Raw genomic sequence first — 23826 nt, forward strand, 5'->3', positions numbered from 1 at the left:
GGAAGAACTATCTAGATTTTTGAGGAAACATTATTATTCAAAGAGAGAGAGGGGGGGAGAAGAGAGAGAGAAGGGGGGGGGGGGGGGTGTTGGTGGAAATAGAGAGAGAAAAAGGAAGGGAGGAAAAAAGAAAGCGAGAGACAAAAAGAAAGACATTGAGAGAGAGAGAGAGAGAGAGAGAGAGAGAGAGAGAGAGAGAGAGAGAGAGAGAGAGAGAGAGAGAGAGAGAGAGAGAGAGAGAGAGACATAAAAACAGAAAGAAAAAGAGCGAGAGAGGGAGAGATACATAGGCATAGAGAGGCATATGGACAGAGAGGACAGGAGCAAGAGAGAGAGAGAGAGAGAGATACAGAGAGATACAGAGAGAGAGAGAGAAAGAGAGATATGCAGACAGACAGACTGATGGACGGGCGGACGGACAGACGGACGGACGGACGGAAGAACAGACAGACAGACAGACACACAGACAGACAGAACGGCTTTTGGGGGGTTAAATCTAATAGCTCATGATTTTTTTTAAGCGCAAGCAGCATGCTTCCCTTTTTATTTTATTTTAAATTTGCTCGATTATCTTAAAAGAAGCCAGGAGTTTTTAATGATTAAAAAACACACACAAATCATTTCAAACACAAAACAGGAAGCATAAAACTGTTGATTCTTTTCCACTCAATACCTTTCAGACACACACAAACACTCATATACTTTATATACACACAGACAAAAAGAATCAAAGATGATAACGATAGAAATAAAACAAAAAGCCTACAGCGGAGAGCGAGAGACAAGAGAGAGAAAGACCATAACCCGATTTTCTCCAATCGCTTTGAACTCTGCTACATTCTGAAAGCTTCCTGAAAGGAGCAGGGAGAGCGTGTTTTCTTTTGAGAGCATACAAGCAGATTCTCTGATAATGGCGATTTCTGCCCCGGGCTACTCGTTTGATGTGGTACCGCTATAAAAATCGAGGGAGAGGAAAAATATTGCTAGATATTGGCTGAGGTGTTTAGCCAAGCACGTGCTGCGTTTCTTTCTGGCAAGCAAGGCGAGGCTACTCCAGAAAATATTGCTAGATATTGGCTGAGGTGTTTAGCTAAGCAAGTGCTGCGTTTCTTTCTGGCAAGCAAGGCGAGGCTACTCCAGAAAATATTGCTAGATATTGGCTGAGGTGTTTAGCCAAGCAAGTGCTGCGTTTCTTTCTGGCAGGCAAGGCGAGGCTACTCCAGAAAATATTGCTAGATATTGGCTAAGGTGTTTAGCCAAGCAAGTGCTGCGTTTCTTTCTGGCAAGCAAGGCGAGGCTACTCCAGAAAGTATTGCTAGTTACCCGAGCCAGACCTGCGCGTTTCTTCTGTAAAGAAAGTTTTGAAGGGGAGCTCGAGAAAAATGTTATTGGCCTAGGTGCTTCGCCAAGCCAGTGTTGCGTTTCTTTCTGGAAAGCAAGCTAGGCGAGGCGACTCGAGAAAATACTGCAGTAGATTGTTCGATCTGGTAGCACTATGAAAAAAATAGGGGGGGGGGGGGGGGTTGAGTGTGCAAGATACTGGCTGCAGTGTTTTCTCTCCATTGATTGCCTAGCTCTCTCGCCACTAAGAAACAACCTTCATGAATGAGTTCAGAGAGGTGGTCTTGCGTTGCTGACACGTTGATAGTGGTGAGAAGACCCGTGAAAAGAGAAAAGGGAAGACATCATTGTTTTGTGGAGAAAATGTAGCTCCGTGGGGATACGGGTGATGACAAAAAGTGGGAGTGGGGGTGGGGTAGGGGGTTGAGGGTGGGTGTGAAGGAACGGGAGATGGGGATGAAGGCACAGGAGCTTGGATGAAGGGTAGAGTTTAGGTACATCTCTCCGGCTCTCTCTCTCCCACTCTCTCTCTCTCTCTTCTCTCCTCTCTCTCTCTCTCTTCTCTCCTCTTTCTCTCTCTTTCTCTTTCTCTCTCTCTCTCTCTCTCTCTCTCTCTCTCTCACTCTCTCTCTCCAGACCTGTTTACCCCCATAAGTGTTTTGGAGTAATGCTCAGCCCCAAAAATAGTAATCCTGGCACAAAATTAGTAATCATCCAGCATTCGTCGCCAATTACAACGCACATGACAATTGTGTCTGCGAAACGCAATCATGCACACATATCCATCATTCACAAACAAAACACATCAGTTTTTGTAGTCATCATAATTTCAAAGAAGATCACATCAAAAGCACATGCATCACTGATTCTTTTTCTTTTGCTCGTAGTAAGCCTTTTTGAGTGTGTCAAGCGCTTCTCTACTGTACTTGCGCTTGCCGAATGAGTCTTCTTCTTCTTCTTTTCGATCGCCGATCACACTTGGAGTCCAGATCTTGAGATATAATTAGTGGTCCTCTGCAGCGCAGCCACTGGCCCGTACAGCTTGTTGTGCAGGGACTCCGGCAATGGCCATATTTCCTCTCTCAGCACCTGGTGGCTCCTACAGTCTCGTAGGATGTGGGCCGTGTCCTGCTCTGCTTCTCCACAAGAACACATGGGGGAGGGCACAACATGCAGCTTCCCGTGGAGATGCTGGTTAAGTCTGTTGTGTCCCGTTCTCAGGCGGAAGATGACCACCTGCTGTGGTCTGGATAGCAGGTGGTAGCTGTCCTGTGGCTGGGGCGTCCTGTGCAGAGACTTAATGATGGTCTTCATCTCTGTCAGGCTCACAGGGTTGTTCTCTTGCTCATCTTCTGCACCCAGCTTTGCCATCCTGTCCGCCTCTTCGTTTCCTTGTACACCACACTCCAGCGTCTCATCAGACAGACATGATCTCTGGTCAGTCCTGTGCTTTTTCACTCCATTTTGCCAATGCCAAACATGTGAATTAATTAAAAAAAAATTAACTTTTTTTTATTTATGAAAATTGTAGTCTTGACACGGATAGCGGAATGGCGTATTTTTTGCAGAAAATCGTACTAAATTACGCCAAAATCGTAAGGGTAAACAGGTCTCTCTCTCTCTCTCTCCCTCACTCTCTCTCTCTCTCTCTCTCTCTCTCTCTCTCTCTCTCTCTCTGTCTCTGTCTCTCTTTCGCTCTCTCACTCACTCTCTCTCTCTTTCACTCTCTCTCTCAGTCTCTCTCTCTCTCTCTCTGTCTCTGTCTCTCTCTCTCTCTCTCTCTCTCTCTCTCTCTCTCTCTCTCTCTCTCTCTCTCTCTGTGTATCTGTTTGTCTGAGTGTTTGTCTGTCTCCCGGTCTGTTTTACTGTCTGATCTGTCTGTCTGTCTTCAAATGTATGACAGTGCAGTCAGTGACATGGTATGATGCGCCCTTGGGATCTTAATTCATCTTTGCGAAATAACACTTCCGACTTTACTCCATACATAGCCATTTCTGTGCACCAAATCATCATGCTCTCTCTCCTTCTCCCTCTGCGCTCCCCCCTTCCTCCCGGCCTCTCTTTTCTCTGTGCTACATCTCTCTCCCTCCCCCTCTCTCTCCCTCGTTCTATTCCCTCCCCCTTTCTCCTCCCTCCTCTCCTCTCTCCGTGATCTCTCTTTACCCCCTCCCCCTCTATCTGCCACCCCTCCCTCCCTCTCTCTTCTGTTCTCTCTCTATATTTCTCTCTCTCTGTGTCTGTCTGTCTGTCTGTGTCTGTCTGCCTGTCTCTCCTCTCTCTCTCTCTCTCTCTCTCTCTCTCTCTCTCTCTCTGTCTCTCTCTCTCTCTGTGTCTCTCTCCGTGTGTGTGTGTGTGTGTGTGTGTGTGTGTGTGTGTGTGTGTGTGTGTGTGTGTGTGTGTGTCTCTCTCTATCTCTCTCTCTTTCTCTCCGTAAAAGAGACCCCTTTCCATCTTTATGTTACGGGTGCTCATAATAAGTGAGCATTCATTTTTACATTTTAGTCAAGTTTTGACTAAATGTTTTAACATAGAGGGGGAATCGAGACGAGGGTCGTGGTGTATGTGTGTGTGTGTGTGTGTGTGTGTGTGTGTGTGTGTGTGTGTGTGTGTGTGTGTATGTGCGTGTGTGTGTGTGTGTGTGTGTGTGTGTGTGTGTGGCTGTCTGTCTGTCTGTGCGTGTGTGTGTGTAGAGCGATTCAGACCAAACTACTGGACCGATCTTTATAAAAATTTGACATGAGAGTTCCTGGGAATGATATCCCCGGACGTATTTTTCTTTTTTTTGGATAAATACCTTTGATGACGTCATATCCGGCTTTTTGTAAAAGTTGAGGCGGCACTGTCACACCCTCATTTTTCAATCAAATTGATTGAAATTTTGGCCAAGCAATCTTCGACGAAGGCCGGACTTCGGTATTGCATTTTAGCTTGGTGGTTAAAAAATTAATTAGTGACTTTGGTCATTAAAAATCTGAAAATTGTAAAAAAAAAAAAATTTCATAAAACGATCCATATTTACGTTCATCTTATTCTTCATCATTTTCTGATTCCAAAAACATATAAATATGTTATATTTGGATTAAAAACAAGCTCTGAAAATTAAAAATATAAAAATTATGATCAAAATAAAATTTTCGAAATCAATTTAAAAACACTTTAATCTTATTCCTTGTCGGTTCCTGATTCCAAAAACATATAGATATGATATGTTTGGATTAAAAACACGCTCAGAAAGTTAAAACGAAGAGAGGTACAGAAAAGCGTGCTATCCTTCTCAGCGCAACTACTACCCCGCTCTTCTTGTCAATTTCACTGCCTTTGCCACGAGCGGTGGACTGACGATGCTACGAGTATACGGTCTTGCTGAAAAATTGCATTGCGTTCAGTTTCATTCTGTGAGTTCGACAGCTTGACTAAATGTTGTATTTTCGCCTTACGCGACTTGTTATAGTTTAACACTGGTCACTGTACACAACAAAAGAGACACAGGGAAGTTGGAATGAAACAGTCTCTTCTTTTTACATTTAAGTTTTGACTAAATGTTTTAACATAGAGGGGGAATCGAGACGAGGGTCGTGGTGTATGTGTGTGTGTGTGTGTATGTGTGTGTGTGTGTGTGTGTGTGTGTGTGTGTGTGTGTGTGTGTGTGTCTGTGTGTGTGTCTGTGCGTGTGTGTGTGTGTGTAGAGCGATTCAGACCAAACTACTGGACCGATCTTTATGAAATTTGACATGAGAGTTCCTGGGAATGATATCCCCGGACGTTTTTGTCTTTTTTTCGATAAATACTTTTGATGTCGTCATATCCGGCTTTTTGTAAAAGTTGAGGCGGCACTGTCACACCCTCATTTTTCAATCAAATTGATTGAAATTTTTGTAAAGCAATCTTCGACGAAGGCCGGACTTCGGTATTGCATTTCAGCTTGGTGGCTTACAAATTAATCAATGACTTTGGTCATTACAAATCTGAAAATTGTAATAATTTTTTTTATATAAAACGATCCAAATTTACGTTCCTCTTATTCTACATCATTTCCTGATTCCAAAAACATATAAATATGTTATATTTGGATTAAAAACAAGCTCTGAAAATGAAAAATATACAAATTATAATCAAAATTAAATTTCCGAAATCGATTTAAAAACAGTTTCATCTTATTCCTTGTCGGTTCCTGATTCCAAAAACATATAGATATGATATGTTTGGATTAAAAACACGCTCAGAAAGTTAAAACGAAGAGAGGTACAGAAAAGCGTTCTATGCAGCACAGCGAAACCACTACCGCGCTGAACAGGCTCGTCAGTTTCACTCCGTTATGCACAAGCGGCGGACTGTGGTCATTGTGAAAAAATGCAGTGCGTTCAGTTTCATTCTGTGAGTTCCACAGCTTGACTAAATGTAGTAATTTCGCCTTACGCGACTTGTTCTTTCTTTTTCTCCTTTGATTCCTCTGTGGTTGCAGGAAATATAATTCTCTCACACGTGTCCCTCCTTGAATATATATACCTTGAGATCTCTTTGTGTCTTGCCTCTAAGAATTTTCTTTATTTTGTTTTGTATTGCTATTCGATCTGCAGAAATAAAAAATTGTCTATTTTCATCCAAGAAAACAAAGTTTTCTTTCACCTTCCTCTTGCAACTCGGAAGGCGGACTTTCAATTATTTAAATTACAAATTCGCAATGTTTTTGAGATAGCTGAGTTTAATTTAATTTAGAGACGAACGATGTATGATCATGAGAAAAAAAAACCTTTGTGTGAACTTAGCAGAATTTTCTTTCACCTTTGTCTAAAAAATAGATCAGAGGAAACAAAAATGTTTATTTTCATGAATGTTGTTCTTCTCAGAAACTCGCAACGTTTTTGAGAAACCTCAGATCAAAGAATCAACTTTAGCAACCCTTTTTTTCCATGAACTATGAAGAATTTTCTTTCACCTTCGTTTTGCATTTTGATCGGAGGAAATGAAAGACTTGTTGACTTGTTATCCTGAAGTTAATCAGGGAGAAAAGGTTACAGCTATTGGATACCCCTGTGCCTCCGATTGATATTAAATAGCACACACAGAATAAACAAAAATACAACAAAAATGAAAGCTGCTTCAACGGCACACGAAGGTAAGTAATACGATACAAAAAAGCCTCCCCCTTCCACACATACACACACACACACACACACACACACCCACACTCACACATACACACACACACATACATACACACACACACACACACACACACACACACACACACACACACACACACACACACAAGAACCGTCTGTTCATTTTCTTCTTTCTTCTCTTTCAGTGAAGTAGTTTATTAAGCAATCACACTTTGGCACGTAGAGGGAAGTAAACTTTCTTAACAGGGGGGGGGGGGGGGGGTGAGAGGGGGGGGGAGAGAGAGGGGGAGAGATAGAGAGAGACAGAGACAGACAGAGACAGAGACAGACAGAGAGACAGAGACAGACAGAGAGAGAATGAGAGACCGAGAGGGAGACATACTGAGACAGACAGACTCAGAGAGAGATAGACCGTAAAATCCACAGCGAATCACATTGAAATCATACGGCAAAAGACCAACCCTCAAAGTGCCTCATAATTCGTCTATCCAAACACCTTTCACCCACATGCGCTCCGCACTTATAGAAAAGCATTTTCATAGAATTTGCGAACGCTCACCGAAAGAAAAAACACCCACCACATTTATCTTTCAAATACCATTCAATAGAAGATGTAATTTTGATACGGCAGAGAATCATCGGCTTTCTCCTCTCGTCTGGAAATGTCTGGAAGACTACTAAATCGAAAGAAGTACTGATTGAAATGGTTCTCTGAAGATGAAGGCAGTATTCTCAACGGAATCGAAACACTCCGGTAAACGTCTGATCTGTATGTGTGTGTGTGTGTGTTTACCAAGACTGAATGAATGATTTTCATTATCTTTGTCATTATGGGGATGGTTTCTCTTCTTACTGGAGGAACGAGATTCTGTACGAGGTTTTGGTTTGTCGATGATGTGTTCATACATTGAGATCTGTGATGAGGAAGGGTAAAAAGGCTTGGAGAGTGTGTTGTGTTGATCTGATGAGAGTTTGCTTCATTTATTTCTTACGCTTTTGGCGAGAAGATTCAATGTTTGGTTGTCGGAGCTGGTCTGGTTTATTCAGCAAATCAGTTTGCTCTCCGCGGCCACCACCCCCTTTCCTCCTCCTCCTATAGTTTGAGGACCAGGGTTTGGCGCAGCCTCTCAGCACGTTGCTCTTAAGTATTAAGCAAATCTTCGTTTGCTGCAAACTGAAGATTTCCATTACATAAGATTGCTCATTTCACGTGCAACTGGCACTCAAACCCAAGAACATGTTCTCCAGACAAGCCCCACCTTCGCTGACCCGAGACACTCATTCTGGCTAAAGATACTGGACATGAAAGAGAACCTACAGGGTCTGGTCGCTTCCCTGAGGCGGATTGCAGACAGCGCCATTTCAACAAGCTTGACAGTACGTACGTGAAGCATGGTGAGGGGGTAACCAAAAACAAGGAAGAAGAAGCTCTTGTATTACCAAGCATGTCGACCACCACATCCATCCCGACTTGTAGGTGGTCGTCTACATTTTTGCTTTTTTTCAATAATCTTATGGTTAGATTTCGCTAAAAAGTTATGTCAGATGATGAATGAACCATGGGGAAAAAAGTTATAGAAAAAAAATATATGTAAAAAAAGATTTTATTTTTGGGTAGCGTGACTCACGCTTCCAATATTTTGTTTTCTGTTTGCTGAGAACATGTGCTTTGCCTAAAAATACTGACCAATCAAATTCATGTCACTATGCTTATAGCCACGCCCAAACAAGTGCAGCAACAAGTTTGACACTGGAGCGCTGTCCACGCTTTTTTTTAAACGCACGAAATGCACGGGATTTGAGAGGAGTTTTGCGCTTGGCATTTTCCAAATAAGGATATCCTACTATGAGTACTACGCTGGAATACTACAATGAATTTTTATACGGCTACACTGGCTTCGTCTTTCCTGATCGAAAGGGGGTGTATTGTTGATAATTGTAGATAATAGACTCTGCATTTTAATGGTCAAATGGCGATTTCGGTATAAAAATGTAGACAAGGACCTTTAAAGAGCATCCCTTCACTTGGACACATACCGAAAATCTGCAGCCTGGCTTACTCTTAGTGCAGAATGGGGTTACGTCTTTTTTTTTTTTTAAATACTAAATAATTATTTATGATAACAGGAGCATCTCCAGTTCCATATTTTTTTCTCCATATAAATGGTTTAGCAAAATGGTATACATGTACATGTATGAATATGAAGAACAAAGGTGTAAAGATTAAAAAATACGGCATTAGGCCCCGTCTTCTGAATTGATTTTGTAAGTGGTACCTATGTCAATCTGCGAAGCTGATTGAGCACAAAGAGGAATATCTGCAAACAAAACCGCCACGCTGATGATGCTTGTATGTGCCCAAGAAGAAGGATGCTCTCGTCCCATGTAAAACAAAAGAGAACAAGAAATTCCTCCGAGGTAGGAAAAACACCCCCGTCAGAGAACTCAGAACTTTATTACATGCGGAGAGAGAGAGAGAGAGAGAGAGAGAGAGAGAGAGAGAGAGAGAGAGAGAGAGAGAGAGAGAGAGAGAGAGAGAGAGAGAGAGAGAGAGAGAGAGACAGAGAGACAGAGAAACAGAGAGACAGAGAAACAGAGAGACAGAGAGACAGTCAGAAGTCAGAAGCCAGAAGCCAGAAGTCAGAAGTCAGAAGTCTGAAGTCTGAAGTCAGAAGTCAGAAGTCTGAAGTCTGAAGTCTGAAGTCAGAAGTCTGAAGTCTGAAGTCAGAAGTCAGAAGTCAGAAGTCAGAAGTCAGAAGCCAGAAGTCAGAAGTCAGAAGTCAGAATGTTTATTCGCGTAAAGGGTACGTCGAGGTTGGTGGCAGTGAGAATGGTTATTTCCCTTTGAGCATTAATATGTCACTCCTAACCGTGTGTTTGACTGTTCCCATTTTTGTAAGGACCGTCTCAGGAATGTATAGAACCTGTTCACCAAGTTTGGTGACGATCGGTCCGTTCATTCTTGAGATCTATATGCGAACACAAACAAACAAACAAACAAACAAACACATCGAGTGAAACCTATACACACCCCTATACCGGGGGTGTAAAAAAGTGACAGACCTTTGATGGCACACAAGGTCTTTTACAAGAGAAGGAAGGTACCTGACTACAAAATAAAACAGAAATCCGCAAGCTGTGAACACGTGGACAAAAGGAGTGTGCTTGCATGGGTATGTTTAAGTAATTTGACTAAATGTAAAAAGGAGCAATTGTGAAGCCAAATGACACCGACCTTCTTGTAGGCTTTGAAGACGTTGCACTTGAAGACATTGCTGGGCCCGTCTCGTGCGATGTAGCTCCAGATCTTGAGGTCTTGGGAGTCGTGAGACACGTAGAAAATTCTGAAACCGTCACAGTTCAGTTCAGATAATGATTGTGTTGTGTATCCATGGGTTTTGCGTTTTTGTGTTCAAAAGTGTTACTGGAGAACATGACACTAAAAGACAGACAGTCCGGCAGAGTGACAGACAGACACTCGCACGCAAGCACTAGTACACCCAAAAACACACACACACACACACACACACACACACACACACACACACACACACACACACACACACACACACACACACACACACACACACACACACACACACACATACACACACACGTGAATAAAATCAAGTATTTTTGAGTGTATAAGGTCAAGGCAATAACACATATTCCAGGGACACGAGCCATTGCAATACTCATAAAAAGTTGTGTCACTCGTTTGAACTCTCTCTGCAAAAGAACTGTGAATTGTATGCAGCAAGCGGCAAACCAAAAATGCGAACGAGGAAGTGTGAATAATAAACTTAAAAATCTTCACCAGAGAGACGACGAATGCTTAAAACAATCAAGATTAAAAAAACAAGCAATGGCAACCTTATGGAGCTTTTTACAATGTTTGCAAAGGCTTTGTCATCGTAAAGTAAAAATGTATATGGATATCTGAATCGAACGCCATAATTGTACACCCAGCCTCCATATGCCACCTCTCTCTCTCTCTCTCTCTCTCTCTCTCTCTCTCTCTCTCTCTCTCTCTCTCTCTCTCTCTCTCTCTCTCTCTCTCTCTCTCTCTCAATGACCTCTCTCTCCCTCTCTTTCTCTCTCTCTCTCTTTCTCTCTCTCTCTTTCTCTCTCTGTGCCCCTTTCTCTCTTACCAAAAAATAACAAAAACAAATCGTAGGCGAGTTAAGTTCTGTCTGAATTCATCCTACACAAACTAGTTGTACGTTATAACAGTCAAAAGATTTTAAAAATCCACTGTAAAGCTGCTGTTTCCTTACTAGCTCTAATTTTTTTCTCCTTTTGTTATCCGAGACAGAAAATGCTTAAGTTTTGTCGTCGTGATTAAAAATGGACATCTGCAGAACGCGAGGCATTTCTATACCCACACAAATAGCAGAGTCTTTAAAATAACGAAAACAGAACACGTAAAAACAAAATAAATGCGAAGAAATTATGAACACAACAACAACAAAACAAAAACAATTAAAGTATCATTGTCAGTTTTGTAATTTCATCCTTTCATAAGCTAGTTGGAGATCGTAAGTCAGCAATTGCAAAAGTGTACAAAAGGAAAAAACACACACCCACACACGCACACGCACACGCACACATACACACCAAAGGGGAAACAATACACAATCCCATTCGTTTCTGAATAAGTATGACGTACATGGGACTTGAAATTGCAGCCAGAAAAGAAAATTCTACATAGCCAGATCGATAATACGAGGGCATAATACTTCACAAAAACACACGTGTTTACAACGGAGGGTTGGCAGGATGTATTACGGTGGTGCATTTGTGAATATCGTCAAACGAAATGAGAAGAGTTCACTAGTTAGGGGGGGTAGCTAGGGAGGGATTGAGGGGGGTAGGATTTGTTATTTATACTTTTCACAGGCTTCACTCCCGGATTATGTGATAATTACTTGCGGCGTAAAAGATATGCTTCTGGCATAAGGGGCATACAAATAATTAAGGGCACAACGACAGTCCCCCGTTTCGTTAAGGCGAGAATTGCCAGAGAGTGGGGCGAGTAAGTATCGTTTCTTTGGCACATCTCGCCGCGAGGAACGCTGGGATTTGGGAAGCGAAGGCTAGCATACCGTCCTTGGACATGCTCGCTCCGCGAAAAGAAATTGTTACCGTGCAGCTGCCAGTCCGATTGGCTGTCCATGTCTTTTTACCGACCAGTGCAGACGACCTTTTCGAAATCAACCAATGGTGTTTAATTCTTTCTCAGCTGGCCATCAAACCGTTTCATATTATACACTGTTGCTTCCTAGCTCTGCGAGCGGCTTGCCGCAGTCTCTCCTTAAAGAAACACGCGTCTTCCCCCGGAGTGAAATAGAGAGCGTGGAAAGTACTCTAAACTTGGTGGAATTTGGAAACTACTAAAATCGTGCCATTTCTCGAATGAATTGTAGAAACATCCAGAATCTTTGAATGTGTTATAGTAAAAGAAAGTAAGAATTTTCCGAGACTTGAAACAAACAAATCTAAAAAAAAGTGCTCTGAGTTTTTCATGACACTCTTTGTTACTCTTTGTCTGTCTGTCTGTCTGTCTGTCTATCTGTCTTTATTGCTTTGTTGCCCTGTCACTTTGTATTTTGCTTTCTGCCTGTCTGTCTGTCTGTCTGTCTGTGTCATCCTTTATTTCTGTCTGTCTGCCTGTCACTGTCTGTCTGTCTGTCTGTCTGAAGCTGGCGTTCTGTGTCTCTGTGGCTCAGACATTTTATTTTGCTTTCTGTTCGTTTGTTTGTCTGACTGGCTGTCAGTTCTGTATGTCTGTCTGTCTGTCTCTTTCTTTCTCTCTCGCTCTGCCGGGGGAGAGCCCAAACCTGAATGATGTCACCTGAACAGAAACCAGCGTACTGTAAACAACATAGAGTGACAGTCACCTATAATGTCTGTATTTATATGCAACAGTACCAGACGAGCCAGACTTTGCCAACTGTCATAGAGTCTTCTGACATGCATATTTAAGCTGTCTTCAAAACAACGAGGTTTCCTTTCCTGTAATGGGGAAAAAATATAAATCACGGAGGAGGGTTAGATCTACGCATCTACGGGGGCTGTAGCTTCCAAAAAGAATAAATGTATGTTTGGAAGAGACCATATTTCGCAACGTCAGAATGTTTCTCTTTCGAAATTAAACTCAAGAAATCTGTGATGACATGAGAACTATTTGCCAGCTGTCAAAATATTTGACTGAAAAAAGTTTTAGAGTTTTCTCCAGTCGACGAATGGGGCATCATGAATAAGTGAACATGCCTAGCGGCAACTGAAAGAAAAGTCTGACAGAGTTTTGAAATACTACAACAACAACAACAACAATGAGTAATTTGAATGATATATTTACCTGTCCTATCTTTCTTGGGGTCAAATGATCCCAATAACCAAAGAAGCAATCGAACAACGGACAAACAAACCCAGACAAGCAAACAAACAGGAAACGGGCCATGCAAACGGGGAGGGGGGGGGGGGGGGCTACCTAATAATTATCTTACCTGTAGATGGGATGGTGCATGACAAGAAGGCGACTTTCGTCCCAGTTCCATTGGTTCTTGGTCTGCAATGAAACAATCATTAATTAATCATTCATCAAGAGATATGAGGATGAAAGTCGCTTGTTCATTTCAATGCTTGTTATTCTCTCCGGTGCCAGGAGATTGGTTCCGTATAACTCTCGCTTACTCCATTACACATGTCGTAAGCATTTAGAGCGCTTACTTCCCTTTGGTTATTTTAATCATTCATCATCCATTTTCAAATTTACGGTTGGGCTGATGGAAATGGCATTGTGCCTATATTAAATGCTTTCTTGTTTCCCTTTTCACGAACAACTCTAGTTTTAACCGCCGACAAAATCGTTTTTATGGGGGATACATTCTAAAACTCAAAACAAAGAATGTGCAGCAAAAAGCAACCATCAAATATCAAGACAGTCGAGAACGAGGTGGATGAGTGCATCACACGCTTGCCTTAGCTTATGCTACGTAAATACCCCCCTCCTACATACTTCCAGATCACGTGGGACTTTTTGTTTGTTTGTGTCCTCAGGTAAAAAAGAAAAGAATTGTGTACGAATGCATGTTTTTGTTGTAATCTTTTTTGGGTATGTTTTATATATTGTGTGTGTGTGTGTGTGTGTGTGTGTGTGTGTGTGTGTGTGTGTGTGTGTGCGTGCGTGTGTGTGTGTGTGTTGGGGGGGGGGGGGGGTAAACCCGAAACCGGCATTTTCTCCCGGCCACAAATTGCTACACAAAAAAAGAAGCAAAAACGAGTCAGACGTCGAAACACATCTGTTCGATTGAATATTGCCCACAACAAGTGAAAACAAGTTCTGCGAAAGGAAAACATGCTGTGTGGGAGCGAGCACAAAGACTCAGTGTTGATGGAGGTAATTTGCAGCCCCCACACATCCGTTGTTAAGAAGATAACAAAGAAACAAGTCGCGTAAGGCGAAAATACAATATTTAGTCAAGTAGCTGTCGAACTCACAGAATGAAACTGAACGCAATGCCATTTTTCAGCAAGACCGTATACTCGTAGCATCGTCAGTCCACCGCTCATGGCAAAGGCAGTGAAATTGACAAGAAGAGCGGGGTAGTAGTTGCGCTAAGAAGGATAGCACGCTTTTCTGTACCTCTCTTTGTTTTAACTTTCTGAGCGTGTTTTTAATCCAAACATATCATATCTATATGTTTTTGGAATCAGGAACCGACAAGGAATAAGATGAAAGTGTTTTTAAATTGATTTGGACAATTTAATTTTGATAATAATTTTTATATATTTAATTTTCAGAGCTTGTTTTTAATCCGAATATAACATATTTATATGTTTTTGGAATCAGCAAATGATGGAGAATAAGATAAACGTAAATTTGGATCGTTTTATAAATTTTTATTTTTTTTTACAATTTTCCGATTTTTAATGACCAAAGTCATTAATTAATTTTTAAGCCACCAAGCTGAAATGCAATACCGAAGTCCGGGCTTCGTCGAAGATTACTTGACCAAAATTTCAACCAATTTGGTTGAAAAATGAGGGCGTGACAGTGCCGCCTCAACTTTCACGAAAAGCCGGATATGACGTCATCAAAGACATTTATCAAAAAAATGAAAAAAACGTTCGGGGATTTCATACCCAGGAACTCTCATGTCAAATTTCATAAAGATCGGTCCAGTAGTTTAGTCTGAATCGCTCTACACACACACACACACACACACACAGACACACAGACACACAGACACACGCACATACACCACGACCCTCGTTTCGATTCCGCCTCGATGTTAAAATATTTAGTCAAAACTTGACTAAATATAAAAAGAAAACTTAAACCCTTTTCTCAGCTCCTGCCTTATTTATTTTGTGCATCCGGTTTTCTTGTAGTCCAATTTCGGATTTCGATTTCTGGATTTCGTTATCTGTCTCTGTGTCTGTCAGTCAGTTATCAACCGCCACTGCCTTCTTTTTCCGCTCAAATGTTCTCTCTTTATGCAAAAAAGTAATGACAAATACCGTGCTTAACTGCAGTAAAAATGAAAATCAGGGCGCTAAATATGACACAGGTTAAGGATGTGCAGGCGGAAAGTAGTGTGTGTTCGACAGAATATTCATTTAGTCCAACAAGTAATTACACTTCACAACCCTCCCTCTCGCGTTCTTTCGTTTTCACTCTTTGTCTCTGTCCGTACCTGTCGCCCCGTCTCTATTTACTGTATTGCCCTCTGCCTGTCTGTCTCTTGCCGTCTATCTCTGCCTTCATTATTTCTCTCTGTGTGATTTTGATGACGCTCTTTGTTGTTCCGTGTGTAAGTCAATCAATCAATCAATCAATGAGTCTTATATCGCGCATATTCCGTGGGTACAGTTCTAGGCGCTCTGCAGTGATGCCGTGTGAGATGAAATTTTATACGGCCAGTAGATTGCAGCCATTTCGGCGCATATTTACCTTTCACGGCAGTGTCTAACTCTCCCTCACCCTCCCTTTCGTCCTCTTTCTCTTGTCTGATAAGAACATTATTTGAAAATATCGTGCGTGGTTAATCATCAATTACAATTTGCGGGTTTTCATCGATGAACTTGTGCCATATGCCAACTTCACCATGCATGAGATCAAGGCTTTGGGGTTGACTTTGGTGTTTCTGGAGAGAGAGAGAGAGAGAGAGAGAGAGAGAGAGAGAGAGAGAGAGAGAGAGAGAGAGAGACAGAGAGAGAGAGCGCGCGTGAGAGAGAGAGAGAGAGAGAAAGAGAGAGAGATAAAAAAGAGAGACAGAGAGAGAGAGATAGAGATAGCGCGCGCGCGAGAGAGAGAGAGAGAGAGAGAGAGAGAGAGAGAGAGAGAGAGAAAGAGAGAGAGAGAAAAAAAGACAGACAGAGACAGAGAGAGCGCGCGCGCGAGTGAGAGAGAGAGAGAGAGAGCGCGAGAGAGAGAGAGAGAGAGAGAGAGAGAGAGAGAGCGAGCATGAGAGAGAGAGCGCGAGAGAGAGAAAGAGAGAGAGAGAGAGAGAAAGAGAGAGAGAGAGAGAGCGAGCGTGAGAGAGCGAGAGAGAGAAAGAGAGAGAGAGAGAGCGAGAGACAGAGACAGAGAGAGAATGAAAAAGTCACACATTTTTGCTCAAAAGCATGTCACCATCCCACGCAGCTTCATAATAAATCTGAGTTATAAACCTCCCTCAGTCAAGCTTATCCGGCCTACTTGCATTTTATAGAAACAGCTTTCAGGGCTGAGAGACGGATCAAATTAGCTCAGTAAAGAATGGTTCCCGTCTAACCCTCGACTTGCCCCCAACAAAGCTGACAAGAAAAATGTGTTCGAAAGACAGGAGCGTCTGCTGACGTCTATAATTTAATGGTCTGGATTCTTATATGTCTTCGGGGAGACTGAGAAAAGAAGGGAAAAGAAAGAGAAAAAACTTACATACATCATAAGAAAAGACGAAGACGTTGGGGACGTTGGTGGAAGAAGGGGGAGGTCAGGAAGAGCAGGGAGGGGGGGGGGGGAGGGGGGGAGGTACGGAATAAAGTCGTTACAACTCTCCCGCATTTATGTTATTGGTGCGCTGTCTCTAAGGGATTTGTCAAGCTTCTACGTTGGTCACCCAACAAAAAAAGCCTCCCCACACACCCAAATACTTTAAAAAAAAACCAGTAACATGAATCTACACAAAATAAAACAAACTGAATAAAGCAAACCCCAAAAATACAAGAGATAGAGACAGACAGACAGACAGACAGACAGACAGACAGACAGACAGAAGGAGCGAGAGACAGCTGGCTAGAGTTAAAGCAAAAAAACCGCTAAAAGACTCACCTTTTTGTTCTTCCGAAGCATGACCTTGACCCCATCTACTGACACTGTGAGGACAACCTTCTTCTTCTTGATGGCCTTGGCCTTGAACTCGTACTGCAACAGGCACAGAAGACAAATGTAAAGCATACTTTGGAAACCATAATGTTTCACTATAATGTTTGAATTGTTTGTTTGTTTATTTGTTGCTTAACGTCCAGCCGACTACGCAGAGCCATATCAGGACGAGGAAGGGGGGATGAAGGGGGCCACTTGTCAAGCGATTCCTGTTTACAAATGCACTAACCCATTACTTGTGTCCCAGCAGGCTTTAGTAAAACTAAATTAATACCTACTGGAAGATTACCAGTTTCCAGTATGTTAAAATAGGCTTAACCTATCTACTGCTGGACTTACATCAGAACACTAACAGATTAAACTATACATGAATCGCGAGACAAGCGGCAAGAGAAGAGATTTTTGGAAAAAATACAGGTGAATGAGCAAGAAGGCAGAAAAAAGAAAAGAATTCATGAAGAAAAAGAGAGCATGACAGGAAAGAGGAACCAAAAATCTACCTAACAGCAAACTAGAAAGCTCCTGCGGTTCCAAAAACAGGAGGGGCCTTTAATTTCATAACCGCAGTGCCCCACTGCGGGAATAATGTTTGAAACTGGTGTGCAAACTAATCGAACTTGGTTTTACACATGGCAAGCAGCCGTCGATTGTCTGATAAGAAAGGGTTTAATTTTGCAAAGAATATTGGAACTGGGATTAATAAACATTGCAAGCAGTCGTCTGTCTGTCGGACAAAACTCTTTTTATTTATTTATTGATAGAATTGTAAGGTGTTTGTGTGTGTGTGTGTGTGTGTGTGTGTGTGTGTGTGTGTGTGTGTGTGTGTGTGGAGGGGGAGGGGGGATATCGCGGTTGGCCGTCTAGATTTTGGCATGCAAGAGGCAAGCTCAGACTTTTCTGAAAGGTATTGATTGCAAAGATGGTCCACATCTTTGTATCTATTTTGTTTACAAGAAAACACCACTCCAGTGCCGTACAATGCCCAGATCTTCAATTCAGCTCTCTTCCCCTCCCCCTCCCTTCCACCCTCCATCTCGTTTCTCTCTACTCTCATCCAGACAAAAATAAGTGCCAGACTAATCTAAGTTCAAACGACTGGAATTCCTGAATTCTGTCACCAACAGCCAATTCCCTCCCACCCACACCAGTCAAGACTGAAATACCAATGAGATCCAAGATAAATATTTGGTAGCTCTTCAGACTGGCTACAAAATCTTTGCGCTAAGCCCCCCTTCCCCTCCCCCGGCCCCATACACTCCCACTCCCCCCCTCTCAATTTCAACTGCCTTCCCCTCACCCCCACCACATTTACCAAATGTGAAATGTCAACTGACCAGACAAACATCTTGGGGATTCCGAACATTTGCTACCACGTCCTCATTCCCCCCTCCCACTTCCCATAGTTCAACCCCCATTTCATCTTCTAACACCCAAGTTCTACCCATCTCTCTTCCTGGTCTCAATTCACACAAGTACTGTCTGAGTACACGTCTCCCATGGCCCGCCTTTTAGTGACACAATATGCCAAGAAAAGATCTCCTGAGTCGAAGGGTCTAATTAGTCCACTCAGAATTCTCAACACTGTCGTCAAACTCTTCGTTTCTTGACCACGCGATTCATCCTTTCAATCCTACTCACACTATCTCCCTCCCCTCACAGTGATTGTCCATAAATACAAACACTCGGCATGTATTACTGACACCCCCCCCTCCCCACATCCCGTTGAAATGAACCTTGTGTGTTTAATCAATAAAATGTCTTACGTCTTACGTCCCTCCCCTCACACGACCCACGACTCGCTCTTCTCCCACTCTTTCCTCTTTTACGGAGGTATTCTTGTCCTCTAGATCATTTTTCAAAAAGACAACAATATTTAATACCAAACCAACGCCATTTCTCTGACTTCAATATCACCCTGACGTCCATTTTTCATCAAAACGCATCAAACGATCAGGACTAGATCAGCTTCTTGCGTGACGCGCAGCTTGATAAAAAGAACCAAAAAACAATATTTTTACAAATTTCTGACTTAATCCAGTAAAAACCAATTCTTGACATTAAATACACAGAATGGAAGAAGCTTTCGTGCTGGTCGACACTACTCGACAAATATGCATATATGCATGCACGCAATGTATTCTGTTAAAGTGAACGGCAATGGCCGACTGCAGATGCGTCGAGTTCTAGATTATGCCTTTCACAATCACGCGAGATCTCATGATAATTCAGATACGCATGCGTAGACGTAACCAATCAATGCAGCGCCTCCTCGTCACCCTGGCTCTCACGAATCCCCCAACCCCAATCTACAAAGTGAACAACTCTTTTTCTTCAATTATCCAGCGCCTATAGGTACTAGATTAATCCTAGACAAATACTTCTGAGTTCTGAACAATGTCAGAATAATCTTCGTTTGATAGCAGACATAATTATTCCCGACCCCCTCCCCCCCCCCCCTTTTCCGTCTACAAGCACACCTTCACCCTCCCCACCCACACTCCAATCCTTCTTCCCACTCCAGCATTCAGCTCTTTATCTCCAACTTTCCTCGCACAGAAGAAACCCAAAATCCCCATGACCGAGGTACCAGAACTTATCCTAGACAAACACTGCAAGACTCTTGGACACTGCCATGTGCGTCATGATTTCTTGACCCTCCTCCTCCCCCCCCCCCTTCCCATCTCAAAATATGGCCCCTCCCCCTCCACTCTGTCCTACTCCAACACTCCCTTTTTCCTTCCACACAAGAAACCAGAAATCTCCAGGAGCGAGGTACCCCAAAACTAATCCAAGACAAACACTTTGGCCACAACTCCTGAACCCAAGTCAACCTAACTAGGACTCTGGCGATGGCTATATAGCTATACTGCCCTGGAAAATCAACGTTAAAGCTACACTCCTTCACATGCAATTTGCATCACAGATATATCCAGTATATTTACAAAGAATAATAGCTCCCATTATTCACCACTGGACGTATGGACCAAACATACACAGCCTTGCTTTTTCCTGTAATCACTGGGAATTTTGTTGTTGCATTTCTTTTGCAGATTTACACAGATTTCAGTTTCAAAATGAATGCATCAAAACATTTTCGGTCTGCATGGGTAGCATTCGCGTCGTTGACTTTTGCTGTATGTCCACATGGAAGAATGTTCTTATCCCATGTAAATACGGACTCAATCCGCGGTGTGTTATATGGTAGTTTACGCACGTGGGGGACTGTGTCTTTTTTTTCATTTTTTTTCAATCATTAGGCAATCATAACACAGTTACAGGAGCACAAGGAGGGCTCACACTCAGGCAAAAGCCTATACTATAATTATCACGTGGTCTTAACACACACACAATTAAATTAACATTAAAATGCACAACTCATCATGACATTTCAATACACTGTAGATCACGTGCCGCCATTCCATACTTTCATTCCATCCTGACGAAGGCAGCTTATCTACCAAAATGTTGAAAAAGAAAAATCTAACCTGGTTACTGATGTGTCCACTTTTGTTTTAAACAAAATTAAATAAATAATTCATGTTGGTACTCGTCGACGACCGGCACGGTTGGCCTAGTGGTAAGGCGTCCGCCCCGTGATCGGGAGGTCGTGGGTTCGAACCCCGGCCGGGTCATACCTAAGACTTTCAAATTGGCAATCTAGTGGCTGCTCCGCCTGGCGTCTGGCATTATGGGGTTAGTGCTAGGACTGGTTGGTCCGGTGTCAGAATAATGTGACTGGGTGAGACATGAAGCCTGTGCTGCGACTTCTGTCTTGTGTGTGGCGCACGTTATATGTCAAAGCAGCACCGCCCTGATATGGCCCTTCGTGGTCGGCTGGGCGTTAAGCAAACAAACAAACAAAAGCACCGCCCTGATATGGCCCTTCGTGGTCGGCTGGGCGTTAAGCAAACAAACAAACAAACAAAAACTCGTCGACGTAACACGATTATTCTCAAAACATAGCCCGGCATAGCAGGAATCAGAAACCAAATCAAACCCAGGACTGAAAAAGAAAGTGGCGTAAGCGCTCTAAAAGCACACAACATGGGAAACAAGAGTAAGGGAGGGTCATGAGGAACCTTTCTCCTGGCACCTGCGAGAATAACAAGCGTTGAAATGAGTAAGCAACCTTCATCCTCAATAGATTAAGATTCAAACCAAAGACTGTATCTTAGAGAAGTACCATTTTTCTCCACTCTATTTCTTAACCCTCGCCCGACAGGCCGACGCTACCAATTTCCTGCCCTGACCACTGCGACTGGTCACTCTTTGATTGGCCATTAGGCGGGTCAACAGACTTGAGGGCTTCAGCGCCATCTCTCGGGAGCCAAGAGGACTAAAAGAGCTTCGAGAGTTAAAGAATGCTGCGGGTTTCTTGGACCTTACGTCCTCGGGCAGCTGAAGGTGGTAATGGCTGTGTGGGGTACGTTTGTTTGTCAGAGATGTTTAGGATGAGGACTGGTGTTGGTGTGTGTGTGTGTGTGTAAGAGAGAGAGAGAGAGAGAGAGAGAGAGAGAGAGAGAGAGAGAGAGAGAGAGAGAGAGAGAGAGTAAGAGAGAGAGAGAGAGTGAGAGAGAGAGAGAGGGGGGGGGGGAGTGAGGGAGAGAGAAGGAAGAGGGGGGGGGGGGTCTGCTTGCTTGTCTGCTTCCCAATTTGACTGTATTTTTAAAGTGTGTGTGTGTGTGTGTGTGTATGTGTGTGTGAGCGTGTGTGTGTGTGTGTGTGTGTATTAGTGCGACAGTGTGTGTGTGTTTTTGAGTGTGTGTGTGTGTGTGTGTGTATGTATGTGTGTGTGTATGTGTGTGTGTGTATGTGTGTGTGTGTGTGTACCCATGTTTCCACAGGTTTGGTTGCCTAAATCACCATAAGGCAACCATCCACACGTGGATGGCAACCTAAACTCTGGATGGCAACCTAATTGTGTGGATGGTCGCTTCATTTAACACCGTTAAATTGACTTTTTTGACGGAAAGAATGTCATAACAATGTTCAAAATGACATTCTTTCCGTCCTCTATAGGCGACGAAATAGGTCAAATTTTGTGCATTTTTTAGTGCAAAATTCTTCGATGCCGGAGCGAGTACTGCACCCAGTGCTGTTGTAGTGCAAGTGCACTAGAAAGGCACTACACCCAGTGCCGCCTCTTAGGTAACCATCCACACTTTAGGTATGTGTGTTTGTGTGTGTGTGTTTCTGTGCGAATGAGAGAGTGAGAGAGAGAGACAGAGACGGAGACAGAGACAGATTTACACACAGACAGATAGTCAAAGAAAGAGAATGAGAGTGTGTCCGTCCGCCCGTCCGTCCGTTTTCCTGCTACTCCTCTCTGCCTGTCTGTATGTTCTTCTCCTCAAACTAACTGTCTGTTGTTTTCCTCAGAACAAATGAAAGGAGACTGAAAATGACCACCACGACCGGTCAGGTCACTCTTTGATTGACCATTACTGCATTGGATGGATCAACAGGCTTCGGGGACCAAAAAGACCAAAAGAGCTTCTGGACCTTGTTGCCCCAGGTCCTCAGGCAGCTAAAGGTGGTAATGGGTGTGTTGGGTTGAAATGTGTGTGGTAGGGTTCGGGTAGAAGAGGTTTGGGGGATGGAAGAGTGTGATTCAGGCGGCGGTGTGTCTTGGAGAGAGAGAGAGAGAGAGAGAGAGAGAGAGAGAGAGAGAGAGAGAGAGAGAGAGATAGAGGGGGAGAGAGAGAGAGAGGGGATGGAGAGAGAAAGAGAGAGAGAGAGAGAGATAGAGGGGGAGAGGGGGATGGAGAGAGAAAGAGAGAGAAAGAGAGAGAGAGAGGGGGAGAGAAAGAGAGAGAGAGGGGGGGAGAGAGAAAGAGAGAGAGAGAGAGAAAGAGAGAGAGAGAGAGGGGGAGAGAAAGAGAGAGAGGGAGGGGGAGAGAGAGGGGGGGGGGGAGAGAGAAAGAGAGATAGAGAGAGAGAGAGGGGATGGAGAGAGAAAGAGAGAGAGAGAGAGAGAGGGGGGATGGAGAGAGAAAGAGAGAGAGAGAGGGGATGGAGAGATAAAGAGAGAGAGACAGAGACAGAGACAGAGACAGAGAGACATACAGAAAAAAAGAAAGACAGACAGAGGATTGTGTGAGTAACAAATAAAGACCTACGCGTCCTTCATCCAAAAGTTGGCAAACCTTGTGTGAAAGGCACGCTCCTTCCCGTGTGAACAGCTCGGCTCTCAGTCTCAGATCTGACCAGGTTTGTACTTTGGGTAAGACCATCCCTCCACTTGGTCCAATACCAACAATGAACAGCCTGGGTGCTCTCTGAGCACAGTGGCGTGTTGTTGATGTTGATGAATTGATTTTGTGAAAGCCACCGGTGGCTTTAATTTATAAGAATATTTTGTTGAGAAAACAAATCCATTTTACGACGTCCAGCAGGCAGAGTGCTGTTTTTTGTTATGTGTCCAAGTGGAGGGATGATCTTATCCTATGCGACCGCAACACGGTGGCCTAGTGGTAAGGCGTCCGCCCAGTGAGCGGTAGGTCGTGGGTTCGAACCCCGGCCGGGTCATACCTAAGACTTTAAAATTGGCAATCTAGTGGCTGCTCCGCCTGGCGTCTGGCATTATGGGGTTAGTGCTAGGACTGGTTGGTCCGGTGTCAGAATAATGTGACTGGATGAGACATGAAGCCTGTGCTGCGACTTCTGTCTTGTGTGTGGCGCACGTTATATGTCAAAGCAGCACCGCCCTGATATGGCCCTTCGTGGTCGGCTGGGCGTTAAGCAAACCCTCCCCCCCCCAAAAAAAAAAAATCAAAAAAACCCCATCTTATCCTATATTCAATTCAATTCAATTCAATAAAACTTTATTGTCTGAGTGCAACAAACAGAATTTGTTTCTGTTACACGACACTTGAGATTGACGAAGTTCTCAAATGTCGTATAGTTGTGTTCTTTTATCCCCGAGTACGCTAGTACTTGGGCTCAGCAGACTTTAATCGTGTGTGTGTGTGTGTGTGTGTGTGTGTC

General features: G+C 43.3%; 2 protein-coding genes across 4 annotated transcripts in view; one reads left to right on the plus strand and one right to left on the minus strand.

Annotated features, from left to right (window-relative positions):
* LOC138948777 (uncharacterized) overlaps positions 1 to 23826 on the plus strand; it is a 408503-nt gene that overhangs the window by 362360 nt on the left and 22317 nt on the right. The window lies entirely within an intron of this gene.
* Positions 1 to 23826, minus strand: part of LOC138948776 (carboxyl-terminal PDZ ligand of neuronal nitric oxide synthase protein-like) — a 296420-nt gene that overhangs the window by 39243 nt on the left and 233351 nt on the right. For all 3 annotated transcript variants that reach the window (XM_070320388.1, XM_070320386.1, XM_070320387.1), the window contains exons 3-5: positions 16786 to 16878; positions 12974 to 13035; positions 9700 to 9808 (exon numbers count right to left, since the gene is read on the minus strand). In XM_070320388.1, the coding sequence (XP_070176489.1) occupies positions 9700 to 9808; positions 12974 to 13035; positions 16786 to 16878 (264 nt within the window). The remainder of the gene's footprint in view (positions 1 to 9699; positions 9809 to 12973; positions 13036 to 16785; positions 16879 to 23826) is intronic.

The sequence above is a fragment of the Littorina saxatilis genome, linkage group LG15, assembly GCF_037325665.1.
Source record: "Littorina saxatilis isolate snail1 linkage group LG15, US_GU_Lsax_2.0, whole genome shotgun sequence".
In the NCBI taxonomy this organism is placed as follows: domain Eukaryota; kingdom Metazoa; phylum Mollusca; class Gastropoda; order Littorinimorpha; family Littorinidae; genus Littorina; species Littorina saxatilis.